Here is a 14,112-nt window from a genome sequence, read left to right as displayed (position 1 = left end):
AACAGAGAGCGTAATGGCAATCTTATAATCGATGAGGTCTACTCCACAGAAAGAGTCAAATTGGTTAGAGGTAAGCTCTTGGGCTGCGATAACAACCAAACAACTAAAAAGGTCCTGACATTTATGATTAAATCCGTGGAGGAAACTACACCGATGTGGTAGCACTTATACCAGTTGCCATTTTAAAGACTGAATTCCTCTACAACAAATATTCTCTAATTATGAAAACCCTCTTTCAAATTGAATTTATCGTTGTGGTCGTATTAGTTGCTAGCCACCCAGTCAACAGGAAGTTTTTCACTCATTTTCTTTGTGTTGGGGAGCTCCAGACTTCAGTTACTCACCCATACAACATCACTAGAAAACTCTATTTCATCTTCGATCTTGTGCACAATTTAAAAAATATTTATAACTGCTTCCAAAGGCAAGAATACTCCAGCATTCCCCTGAACCGTCTAGGAGTTAAATCATCATTACACCCAAACTTGACTCATATAAAAGAAATCCACCATAAAGGGTCCAGAAGGAGCTCAGAAACTACAATCGAAGCAATAGTTGATACTGTGGTCATAAGTCAAGGTCATAAATGGGCAAGATTTCTTAAATCCTCTTGAACGAGATGGGCGAAATTGGGTTTCTCAACTCAATAACAACATCCGATAGGAAGGTAGAAATAGATCATCTGAAAACAAGCTCAAATCTAGAAAGGTTGCCAAACTTCAATCTGATAATGTTTAAGTTATGAACATTAATTTTTCTGGTTTGTGCATCTTTTTTTGAAATAATTATTGTAAATTATATTGGTGATATATTGTAGCTTATTTAGTCTTGAATTCTTATGAATTGTCCTATTATGAATAGGACATTTATAGATTTTTACTCAGAGTATCCGTATTAATATATGGTCATTTAAAAAAAAACAACATATTCTTGAACTTCTTCTAAGCCAGCTCTTGGATTGTGCGTTTTCTAGTCTGTTTTCCTGGTGCTCCAGACGTCCATGACGATTTATAGCTTTTACTAGTAAAAGTTATTATCTATGACGTCACTATTAAAAAGTGTTACTTATTGACTTAGGGCCCTCACCAGCAGAGCCCCCAGAAACCAAAAATAATCTAACCTGCATAAAATGATCTGGCAAAGGAAATTGAAAAATCGAATGCTTAGTGCAGGTGACCTCTTAAATCAGATTTCCTATTTTATAACAATTCTAAATTTGAAAACGGGAATTAGTCGCTTAGTGCGGTGACACGCTAGAAACAGGTGGGCGTTCGACCAGGTTTGAGTGATATGTTTTTAGGAAATAACAAGGGCGTCCGCAAAGGGACTGTACAACCCGCCCCCCGCCTATCCACAGTAATAGTTGTCTTGATCAAGAAAAAGTTATCGGGAAATTTGATGGGAAAACAAATTTTAAAAAATTTAAAAAAAAAAGAATCATTTTTAGTTCCACAAAAAATTTAAAAGTGGAGTGAATCAGAAGATTGGAAAAAGAGCGGAACTCCTTGGAAAAAAAATTTAAATATATATATATATATACTTAGTTGTGTACACACACAACCCGCATTTATTCGAGTTGATTACAAGGAACTTCTTGGGCTAACTGTAGTCTATCTTGGTGGAAGTTGTTGATATGTTTTAGTTTCATCTCCCTAGGGCAGACCATCATGCTCCCTGGATGAGCTAATGTATTACCAAGAGTAGCTATATATTATATAGCCTTCCTTGATATTTATTATCTGAAGAAAGCAAATCTGGATAATATATTCATTTTAGAATAGATCGAGAAAAAAAAATAAAGTTAAGGAAATAGCTCGTTACATTTACTCCATCAGACTTAGGAATCTTGTTTGAAGTATATATACATATTCATGAAGTATATTTCTTTCTCTAGAAACAACCGGGTGCGAACATTAAGTTCAAGAGAATCATTTCTCCCTGTCTATTGAGCTAAGTCGTTCAATTAATCTGCTTATGTTAAAAGAACGTACCTTCAATGTTCACATACCTAGAATATCCCCTCTTTGAATGACAACTGAGAAAAGGGTGTAAATCTGACCACAAATTTTATTGATCAAGTCAAAGAACAGGAGGGGAAATAGGATCTGATCCAGTGTGCCCAACACTTGAAGCAGAATAAAAGGGATCTCTCCAAAAATTTCCTTATATTTATTTTTGATATTTTAGAAAATATTTTTTCGTATAAATCAAGAAATATATATGCATTTTTTGTTATATTTGGTCGATGATGCAGTGGCGTAGGAAGGACAGGAGTCCAGCACCTAATAATAAAAGCGCAGGGGATCTTGTATTTTTCCCCCTTCCTCAAGTATAAAAACACTTCCAACTCCCCAGTTATGCTGTCATCTTAAAAAATATTTTTAATTCAAGAGCTACATTGAAAAGAATCTCTATTATCACTAAGTTGTTTATTTACAGATTATCTGAAAAGTTGTGAGTTTCAAGTACTTTTTGAATTGTATAAAAGTCTACATAATAATCATTAATTAATAAATGTCCTCTAGATCTACAACTATTGAGGGATTTGATAACAACCCCACGAACCCGCATATCCAGACACATAATAGTTCACGTTTCTATTCTGTTTCGTTGTCTATTTTAGTACTAAAGCCCTTTCAATTGGATAATTTTTTTTATTGTCCACTTTTGACTACCATTTCCTGGATTTTTCAGTACAGTTAGGTCAACTAGTTCAGTATTTTGATCTATGAAAAGTTAGAAATGTATTGAAGACAGAATACATAGTTTAAATACAATAAAACTGATATGCAACTTTGGTAATCCCAGGTTCATTCTCATATCAACCTTACAGTTTAAATATAAGAATAATACCAGATACGTATGTAGTATGGACAACCCCCCTTATAAACACACACTCATATCCTATTAATATTAAACTATTGTTGAAAAACTAAGGATCATAATCCACCAAAATGATTTCACTACATATCTTAAAACAAAACTTTCCTAAGACAAAAAAAAACCCGCATATTTTGAGGACCACACCACAATATGATGAGAGTTTGGATGATAAAGAATTCAGAGTTTTCAAAAACTGTAAATGTTGGATTAATCGTCTACTAATACTGAACTTAAATATAGAAAATATCATTAAGATTCAAGAATTAAACAATAAAAATGTCATTTTAAACTAGTCAACACAGAAATATAAATCTTAGATAGAGACCTATCCCACCTTCACAGGACTGGCCCTGATAAATAATTATATTAGACCTCATCTAATGTAAATTACACATCAAAATAAATGATATTCCAAAGAGATAGAGTAATACCCTAAAGAAGTGTATTTATCATAGTATAAACGAAGGGGCAAAAAAGAAAAAAAAAACATGAACTATTCCGCTTTCTTTGAGGTGCCGGCCTTCTTGGCTCCTTTGCGGGATGCGATGGGCTTCTGAGAGCGGATGATAGCTGAAGCTCTTCTCATGGCGAGTTTGGCAAGATCCTTTCTGTAGCGGTTGACGAAACAGACCTTCTTAATCTTGTGGAGGGACCTTCTGGGCCCTGCCACCATGGTCGTGGTGGAAATGCTCTTAGCAGGTCTATTCTTGGAAGAAGTCTTCTTCATAGAAAAGACAAAACCATTGGTCTTGGCGGGGGCAATACCAATAGCCTTGGAGTTGGCAAGGCCGGAGTAGCGCTTGGAGTGCTTGTTGGCCAAATTAAGGGGTTCCGTAGAGAATGGCTTTGGGCAGTTGCGCTTCTTGAGGAGGAAGGCAGAGTTGCCGCGGATTACGGACCAAATAACGTCGTTGGACATGCTAATTGAGAGGATAATAAGGTTATTTCAATAAATAAATTCAGTATAAATACTTACATTAAAGAAACTAGGAACCGTCCGCGTGGGCAAAGGAAGTTGGAAAGGAAGGAGAAAGAGGAATATCAATGTAAGCTGATGTAGAAGGGAAACCGCATACAAGACTAACCAAATATTTAAACTCCCAACCTTTTAAGAATACTATATGACTAAGGAAAAGTAATTTATCAATTATTTATTTGCTGCTTCAACTTCTTTAATTATAATAAATGTAGAGAGTGACGGCTGAATTGTTCATGTCGACCATTTGAGGTCATAAACAACCAAGTTGTATAACAATGAAAACTATTGGACATCAAAATGGCACCAACAGTTAGAAGGACTTAAACCTTACTGTCTATCAAAAATGTACTTCTCAATCCCTTAATTTTATTATATATATATATGTCCCTGAATATATGTTATTATATCGTTATACCTTATATTATATCTTATTTCTATATTGTAGATAAAAGGGAAATTATTACAATGGAAAAAATAAGATATTTACTACAATTTGATTATATTCAAATATCAGTGTTTATAATTGGCATCAAGTAGTATTCAATGCAGGTGTAAGTCTTTTTTTATTCATTTACACATTTGATTGAGTATAATCAAGATTTATTGGAAATTTACTTATTTTATGTAGTAAAAATATCAATTTTGAGACCCCAAGATGGCGCGTCTCCTTCTATTATCAAGCAATTTATCCCTTCATTTTCACATTCTAGGTTCTGAAAGAAGAACATCCATACTCAAAGTTACGTCAGGAACTAACATAATTGTGAAATATTTTTTTCATATTACTATGAATAAAAATAGGCTTTTATGATTAGATTTGGGATACCAAAGATCTTAAGACTAAACTTTGATTTGGTGTCAAAGACTGAAGACTAATAAGAGAAATATAATTTAGTGATTATATCTCCACCTCTGACATACAGGGTCATACTTCATACATCAAATAACTAATGACATATTCACTACTTACCAGATTGGAGACTTGGACTAACACACATATTTCGAAGAATTGAGACTTTACTGGACTTGAACCCATTTTTTAACTAGATGTAAATTCCTCGTAAAAGTACCTTTATAATTCATAGAGAGTCATATCAAGTTAAAAATATTAACGTTGCTAATTAAAAATCGAGATTTGATTGTGGAGATTACTTTTACCTTATTATAACAAACTAATACTGAATTCAAGAAAAATATTCTGGCTCAAATTAACAAATAAATAAGTATTGACTTGAAATGAGATTTAAAGAAATCTAAGAATTCTAAGTGGATTTAATGACTTTTGATAAATAATGAAAAGCTTCGAGATCAAAGACTACTACTTGGACTTGGAATATAGGGACTTTTTCCAAGCTCTACTGCTTATCAAGGACAGAACCAATGAGTTCTTATGCTATACTTTATAGTAAAATAACTCATTGATGGAACCCTTTAATTACAGCTTTCTTGACCCAATAAAATATGAAAATGAAATTATTTAAATAAAAAGTCGACCTTTGCTTATTATGCCACAAAAAAGTATTTACTCATTAATAGTGTAATTACTCCTTTGTATTGTCTTTATCATTTTATATATTTTATCAAAAATTATATATTTAAAAAAAATCGTTCTAATAAATTAAAGGAACTTTGTGTGTCGAAGTTTCGAAAGTGGAAAATAGTAAATGTCCAGAAGTCCTGCTATTATTGTTGTTGTTATGAAATGTGAGAGAAGAAAAGTAGAAATACAACAGGATTTTGTAAAATTGGTTCGAACTCTTTAAAATTCATCCCTATTTCATTTTATACTCACTACAATACTGTCTGTATGTACGCACCACTGCTGTCGTTGTCAGGATTCCAGCATCAAATTGAGTCTATAGTCATAGATTAATTAGTTTACTATAAAAGATGACTTTTTACCATTTCGGAAATTGTTTGGCATTGGCCTGTGTGCCCTATCATTTCACTTATAAATACTCTGGACTGTAAGTTCCTCTTTCAATATCTATTAGGGCTTAACATATACGAATAATTAATAAATTATAATTAACGTAACTTCTAACCCATTTAATTATATACTTGATGCCATTTTTTAGATCCGAGTATGGAGCCCTTCGAAAATGCATCCAAGCTTGTCTAATATACACATTAACTCAGCTCTGCAAAATGTTATTTTTAGCTACATTTTTCCCTACTTCTGAATTGGATGAAGATGAGGGATATTTAGAAGAAGATCTCCATAAAGAGGAGAAATTTGACTTTTTCACGGTACAGACCCTTCACCATATTTGTTTACTTACTATATCTATCTCATCTCGTTCATAGGAGTTTCTTCGTTTGACAGTGGACCTTGTCGACCTAGTTGGAATATATTTAGCCTTACAAAGGATCGCTGGAAAAGGACAAGTCAAAATTATGATTGCTGGGGTGGGTTGGGCATTTGCTGAATTATTCTTAACACGAGTTATTTTCCTGTGGGTCGGAGCACGAGGGATTGAATTCGATTGGAAATATATTCTTAAAAGTTTTGATGCCAACATTAGCCTTGTAATTATGCCTACCTATTACGGAATAAGTTTATCATTTTAAAATCTGTGTACTCCTTAGGTTCACTTCATTACCCTTTCATGCCTCATTTGGCTATGGATGAGACGTGATATTCCTAAATCTGTTATTCCTGTCATCATTGGCCTTCTAGTTATGAGTTCTTACAAAACCCTAATTCTAGATACATTTGTTCATTCTTTTGGTTTGGGTATATGGACTGCATTGGCTTATAAAGCCATTGTAACACTTTGTATAGGTCTTATTACTCTTCAACTCTACGTTGGAATAACTGCTAATGACTTATATTGAGCTTACTCATCTTTAATTTATTGTTTGTTTCTTAAAAATTCATAACTATGCTATGGAAGTCGTTTTTTATTGGAATCATTATTCCTACATAATATGTATCATTATGTTTAAATTAAAAACTCAAGTTGTTTTTTATTAAGTGGAATCGAGATATTTATATTCATTTTGATAGTCTTTTAAAAAATAAATATCAGAAGTATATATATATATTTTTTTTCTTGTAAATTATCTGCAATTTGTTTAGTCTGGAAGATTTTTAAGAATGCATATCATTAGCAAAAATTAAAAACAGTTAGTGGTTTTATTTGTTGCTTGTTTGCTTTTAAGTTAGCTAGTAAAATATAAATTAGGTACTTAACTTATGTCTCTAGGTTAAGTAATTATTATAACTATAAATCTCTCTCGTTAATAACATCTCAGACCCAAATATGTATACAAAAATTATGGTAGTCTTACATAATTAATTATGATACTTGATTAAACTAAAGACATTAGGAGGGTTAGACATTTTTCTTCAAATAGTTCTACTTTACTGTTCCCTAAATAAGCCATCAGTTACAGAATTTATTTTACAAATCTAGCCATATCCTACAAATTGTCAGAACCTATTAAAACTTTTTTTCTTTAGTGTCGAGTTGTATTTCATTAAATGAAGTTTTAAAAATATTTCTTTACTATATGTCTCAAACATGGTCTCACATTATCTTGTTATGCAATTTGTGATGTAAGGAATACAATGTTGAGATGTCCCATATTCTATTAATAGTAGCATATTGGATAATACATATTATGTACATAACTACAAAAAGTTTATATCCTAACGTGGTGAAGCTTTTGAAGATAGCAAGATTTTTCATATTGGATGAGGGGAATATTTTCTTTTTCGGGGGGCGGATAATAGGAGATACTTTTAATATGTGGGATCTTAACCCTGTGGTCCGTACGCCATTGTATGATCGACCAAATATATTAAAGTTTTGTTTATAAAATATTTTTCTTGAATCAAATACCTATTGATATTTTATATAACATAAGAAAAATGATCAAGGGAATTTTTGAAAAGATCCCTCATACTGTCTCCTTGTCCCCTCTTGAACTTGATCAATAAAAATTGTGACCAACTTTCTCTACGCTGTAATTCAGAGAGTGGAGATTCTGGGTGAAAATTTTTAACTTTTTGTATTCCAAAATAAATGGCCAGTACATTGAGGGTACATTAAGTCTATCTCCTTTTAAGAAGATTAAATATAACTTATAAACCCCGAGTAATTTGTGATAAAAGCTTCTACAGTAGGTCTTTGAACAGACCAGGACATGAGAGGAAACTTAGGCATTCTAGTACCGACAGGTTATCTTGATATCATCGATAGCTCTTGCCAGATCCTCCCTTTCCTTTACTATCAGTCCATTATCATTTATCACATAGAAGATTAACAAGTCATTTTTTTTAATATAATTAAATTATTTATAATTTTTCAATGGTATTTTTTGCTCCACAGTATAATTTGATAAAATGACTTTTTTTTTAAAATAAATCCTTAAAAAATAAAATGTTCCCCATAATTCCTTATAATAATTTATTTCTTCCAAATCAATCATTTTTTCAAAAATTCCTTGTTTTGCTACTGCCCCCCCCCCATACTGTTTCCCCTGAATAGATATCATCTGTGCGGTCAGGTAGTACCAGAGATGGTGACTAAGACTAACAACAAATCTCAGTGGATGTATTGGATCTAGTAGTATAGAAATTAATGTATTAGATCTGTGTCTTAATATAATATTTTTGAAGTTATTTAATTGCATTAACCGAACTTCCTTTTCCTACATTCGACATTACATCAACTATTTATAAATTAATAGGTACATATCTATATAATATATTATAAAACGTGTATGTCACGAAGATTAGCAAGTTTTTCTTAGCATAAAATATTTAAAACTGGTACATCCTATGTACTATAATTAGAGATGGTCATCGAGCGATTGTGAGTAAAATTCGGGAGCGAGACATATGGTACCATTGATTAAAGTTATGGTTTTGGAGGAAATCGTATCACTTGATTTTGCTTTAGAAATGATAATCTTCTATATTTCAAGTAACACTAAAACAGTTAATATAAAAAGTAGTCGAAATTTTCAATTCAGAAATACTTGATTTACATCGTAAAACTCATCAAAAAAAACTTTCATATTTGTATATTATAGATCTATTAACATTAAGATCTCTTAAATTTCTTCCCTTTAATATGATACGTTATAGAATGAGTGATCAAAAACTAATAGCTAACGCGTTAGCCGCGTAGCAGTAAATTACTAATAAATTGATAAGTTAAAGTATTATAACGTATATTTGTGATATCAAGTTAAAAAAATAAATAAAAAAACGATTAACTATTACGAAAATATTAATTAGAAAATTTTAATAAAAGTTATTAATATTAAATATTAGGAATGGATTCAACAAATTGTTTGCGACAAATATAAATTATATATATACAAAATATAATGAGACATTTTTACCCAGAAATAAATATACTAATTATGAATAGAAATACAATCCATTTTCATCCTATCATACTTCAAATACACTAAAAAGACTTATAATTATCTTAAATAAATTGAACATCTACATGTTTGAATCCATGGAGCATCCCCAAGTGTTAACCCGAAAAAACATATATTAGACAAACACCTTGGGCACTATTTGAAACTAAGACCCCCCTCCCTTGAGACCATTCAGGCAGTTGTTTTCGTTATTCGTAAATTCAGATTCAATCAGGACCTACATTTTTAAGGATACGAAAATACGGAGACTCTTCAGAAATATTCTCCAAGAGAGAAAACCGAAGCCATATAGAGAAAATTGAAGAAAGATAATTATAAAATGATCATCCATCGCAAGAGAGCAGATTTGACTTTGGGCACATTTACTAAAATCTACCATCACCACTTTCTCCTCCTAATTATTCTTCCTTTTTTTTCACTCTTTCTTTCTATAAAAATAACTTTTTTTCCCTAGACTCAACTGGATATTAAATATGCTGTAACATAGAAAAGTATAAATATAGGAAATTAATGAATTCTTAATTATCCAGTATTCAACTCCTTATTTTTCAAAATCTAATCATCAGTGGTTCAGAGAAGCAATAGTTACTAATCTGTGTTTTCTCTTCAATCACGTTACTCGTACAGTCACTTATAGTGGATATAGCTCAATAATATGATCCAAAATGTGATCAAAAACTTTATCCTATGAGAATTTCTTTTGCCACATTTCCTCAAGGATAGTGGTTCTTACCCTGGGTTCGATCGAACACCAGGGGTTTGGTGACACACTCTCGGGAGGTTGGCAAGCTCCTGCATCCACTGACAAGCTAGACTGTAATTACAGAAGATACTATTTGAATGGCTGTTAAACAAGAAAAAATTTGATAAAACCTCCCTCATATCGAAATGATATTTTTTTGAATTAAAAATGGATTTACGGGTCTCAAAGTTTGTGCATATATCCTCTTGTTATTTTTCTACTGTATTGTATAAAACAAAAAATAAGTATGGATAAAAAAAAGTAAACAATGTCGTCACACTACGTTAAAAATGTCAGGTGCACCATTTTTGAACTTGTTCCTATGAATATTGTAACAAATATTAATATTAAAAGTACTTCATGTTTAAAATATATAATAATAAGGTATTATGTCGATCATCATGAGCGTCCTTAGAAAAAAACAAAAGTTCAAATAAATAAGATTTTCATGGAAATATTATTACAAGTTTCAACTGGTATAAATAGCTGTGTAAAAAAATCTTTACTTCAGTCTTAATAGATAATCTTTCAATCCCTTCTTATTAACTATGCCCAGCAAAAAAAGAAAGTGGTTTGATGAATACGCACAATATGGATTCACGTGTATAAAGGAACGTGATGGGAGTCAGAGTCCTCAATGCATGATTTGCACTACCAAGTTGAGCAATTCTAGTCTAGCACCTGCAAAACTGAAGGAACACTTCCTAAAGCTGCATGGAGATGGTAGATACAAGAACACAACACTTGCTGAAGTCAAGGTGAGGAGAGCCAAATTTGATTAAAAGACTACTCTGCCTGTTCTCAGCTTTGTACCCATCGACAAACCAATCCTCATAGAATCATACGAAGTTGCCTACCTCATCGCAAAGCAGGGCAAACCACACACCATTCGTGAAAATCGGCTGAAGATAATTTCTCTCAAATTCCTCTTTCAAATGACACTATCAGCAGCAGAATAAACGACATGAGCAATGCCATCTTGGCTCAAGTAGTTGCAGATCTTATTTCAAGCCCTCTAAAATTCAGCCTCCAACTCGATAAGACTACTGACATTTCTAATCTAAGCAGCTTGTCGTATTTGTGTGCTATATGAAAGAAGACGTGATAAAGGAAGATTTTCTATTTGTAGGTATCTTACAACAACAACCAAGGCAGTCGATGTGAAGAAACTCGTAGATAACTTCTTCAGAGGCAACAATCTTTCATGGAATATGGTTTCTGCAGTTTGTTCAGATGGAGCTGCAGCCATGCTGGGACAACACTCTGGTTTTGGAGCACTGATGAAATCTGATGCACCACACATCATTGTTACGCACTGTGTTTTACTATGAATAAAAATAGGCTTTTATGATTAGATTTGGGATACCAAAGATCTTAAGACTAAACTTTGATTTGGTGTCAAAGACTGAAGACTAATAAGAGAAATATAATTTAGTGATTATATCTCCACCTCTGACATACAGGGTCATACTTCATACATCAAATAACTAATGACATATTCACTACTTACCAGATTGGAGACTTGGACTAACACACATATTTCGAAGAATTGAGACTTTACTGGACTTGGACCCATTTTTTAACTAGATGTAAATTCCTCGTAAAAGTACCTTTATAATTCATAGAGAGTCATATCAAGTTAAAAATATTAACGTTGCTAATTAAAAATTGAGATTTGATTGTGGAGATTACTTTTACCTTATTATAACAAACTTATACTGAATTCAAGAAAAATATTCTGGCTCAAATTAACAAATAAATAAGTATTGACTTGAAATGAGATTTAAAGAAATCTGAGAATTCTAAGTGGATTTAATGACTTTTGATAAATAATGAAAAGCTTCGAGATCAAAGACTACTACTTGGACTTGGAATATAGGGACTTTTTCCAAGCTCTACTGCTTATCAAGGACAGAACCAATGAGTTCTTATGCTATACTTTATAGTAAAATAACTCATTGATGGAACCCTTTAATTACAGCTTTCTTGACCCAATAAAATATGAAAATGAAATTATTTAAATAAAAAGTCGACCTTTGCTTATTATGCCACAAAAAAGTATTTACTCATTAATAGTGTAATTACTCCTTTGTATTGTCTTTATCATTTTGTATATTTTATCAAAAATTATATATTTAAAAAAAATCGTTCTAATAAATTAAAGGAACTTTGTGTGTCGAAGTTTCGAAAGTGGAAAATAGTAAATGTCCAGAAGTCCTGCTATTATTGTTGTTGTTATGAAATGTGAGAGAAGAAAAGTAGAAATACAACAGGATTTTGTAAAATTGGTTCGAACTCTTTAAAATTCATCCCTATTTCATTTTATACTCACTACTATACTGTCTGTATGTACGCACCACTGCTGTCGTTGTCAGGATTCCAGCATCAAATTGAGTCTATAGTCATAGATTAATTAGTTTACTATAAAAGATGACTTTTTACCATTTCGGAAATTGTTTGGCATTGGCCTGTGTGCCCTATTATTTCACTTATAAATACTCTGGACTGTAAGTTCCTCTTTCAATTTCTATTAGGGCTTAACATATACAAATAATTAATAAATTATAATTAACGTAACTTCTAACCCATTTAATTATATACTTGATGCCATTTTTTAGATCCGAGTATGGAGCCCTTCGAAAATGCATCCAAGCTTGTCTAATATACACATTAACTCAGCTCTGCAAAATGTTATTTTTAGCTACATTTTTCCCTACTTCTGAATTGGATGAAGATGAGGGCTATTTAGAAGAAGATCTCCATAAAGAGGAGAAATTTGACTTTTTCACGGTACAGACCCTTCACCATATTTGTTTACTTACTATATCTATCTCATCTCGTTCATAGGAGTTTCTTCGTTTGACAGTGGACCTTGTCGACCTAGTTGGAATATATTTAGCCTTACAAAGGATCGCTGGAAAAGGACAAGTCAAAATTATGATTGCTGGGGTGGGTTGGGCATTTGCTGAATTATTCTTAACACGAGTTATTTTCCTGTGGGTCGGAGCACGAGGGATTGAATTCGATTGGAAATATATTCTTAAAAGTTTTGATGCCAACATTAGCCTTGTAATTATGCCTACCTATTACGGAATAAGTTTATCATTTTAAAATCTGTGTACTCCTTAGGTTCACTTCATTACCCTTTCATGCCTCATTTGGCTATGGATGAGACGTGATATTCCTAAATCTGTTATTCCTGTCATCATTGGCCTTCTAGTTATAAGTTCTTACAAAACCCTAATTCTAGATACATTTGTTCATTCTTTTGGTTTGGGTATATGGACTGCATTGGCTTATAAAGCCATTGTAACACTTTGTATAGGTCTTATTACTCTTCAACTCTACGTTGGAATAACTGCTAATGGACTTATATTGAGCTTACTCATCTTTAATTTATTGTTTGTTTCTTAAAAATTCATAACTATGCTATGGAAGTCGTTTTTTATTGGAATCATTATTCCTACATAATATGTATCATTATGTTTAAATTAAAAACTCAAGTTGTTTTTTATTAAGTGGAATCGAGAGATTTATATTCATTTTGATAGTCTTTTAAAAAATAAATATCAGAAGTATATATATATATTTTTTTTCTTGTAAATTATCTGCAATTTGTTTAGTCTGGAAGATTTTTAAGAATGCATATCATTAGCAAAAATTAAAAACAGTTAGTGGTTTTATTTGTTGCCTGTTTGCTTTTAAGTTAGCTAATAAAATATAAATTAGGTACTTAACTTATGTCTCTAGGTTAAGTAATTATTATAATTATAAATCTCTCTCGTTAATAACATCTCAGACCCAAATATGTATACAAAAATTATGGTAGTCTTACATAATTAATTATGATACTTGATTAAACTAAAGACATTAGGAGGGTTAGACATTTTTCTCCAAATAGTCCTACTTAACTGTTCCCTAAATAAGCCATCAGTTACAGAATTTATTTTACAAATCTAGCTATATCCTACAAATTGTCAGAACCTATTAAAACATTTTTTTTAGGGTCGAGTTGTATTTCATTAAATGAAGTTTTAAAAATATTTCTTTACTATATGTATCAAACATGGTCTCACATTATTTTGTTATGCAATTTGTGATGTAA

At 31.8% G+C, this 14,112-nt stretch overlaps 3 protein-coding genes across 3 annotated transcripts; 2 read left to right on the top strand and 1 right to left on the bottom strand.

The window, feature by feature from the left end:
- Window positions 1-3,303: 3,303 nt before the first annotated feature.
- On the bottom strand, window positions 3,304-3,802 carry RpL28 (ribosomal protein L28). The gene has a single exon (XM_040707572.2). It carries the CDS (start codon window positions 3,800-3,802, stop codon window positions 3,377-3,379), a length of 426 nt encoding a protein of 141 aa, XP_040563506.1. The 3' UTR covers window positions 3,304-3,376.
- A 91-nt stretch (window positions 3,803-3,893) lies between these two features.
- LOC121113720 (BOS complex subunit TMEM147) lies at window positions 3,894-6,901 on the top strand. The gene is made up of 5 exons (XM_040707573.2): window positions 3,894-4,018; window positions 4,573-5,829; window positions 5,941-6,112; window positions 6,170-6,391; window positions 6,452-6,901. Exons 2-5 carry the CDS (start codon window positions 5,753-5,755, stop codon window positions 6,698-6,700), a joined length of 720 nt encoding a protein of 239 aa, XP_040563507.1. The 5' UTR covers window positions 3,894-4,018; window positions 4,573-5,752; the 3' UTR covers window positions 6,701-6,901.
- Window positions 6,902-12,336: 5,435 nt separating this feature from the next.
- Window positions 12,337-13,587, top strand: LOC121113721 (BOS complex subunit TMEM147-like). The gene is made up of 4 exons (XM_040707574.2): window positions 12,337-12,514; window positions 12,626-12,797; window positions 12,855-13,076; window positions 13,137-13,587. The coding sequence occupies exons 1-4, from the start codon at window positions 12,438-12,440 to the stop codon at window positions 13,419-13,421; spliced, it is 756 nt and encodes a 251-aa protein (XP_040563508.1). The 5' UTR covers window positions 12,337-12,437; the 3' UTR covers window positions 13,422-13,587.
- The last annotated feature ends 525 nt before the right edge of the window (window positions 13,588-14,112 follow it).

The sequence above is a fragment of the Lepeophtheirus salmonis genome, chromosome 2 (genome assembly GCF_016086655.4).
Source record: "Lepeophtheirus salmonis chromosome 2, UVic_Lsal_1.4, whole genome shotgun sequence".
Classification (NCBI taxonomy): Eukaryota; Metazoa; Arthropoda; class Copepoda; order Siphonostomatoida; family Caligidae; genus Lepeophtheirus; species Lepeophtheirus salmonis.
Note: the sequence above shows the minus strand (reverse complement) of the source record. Positions and strands in the feature narration are given on the sequence as shown.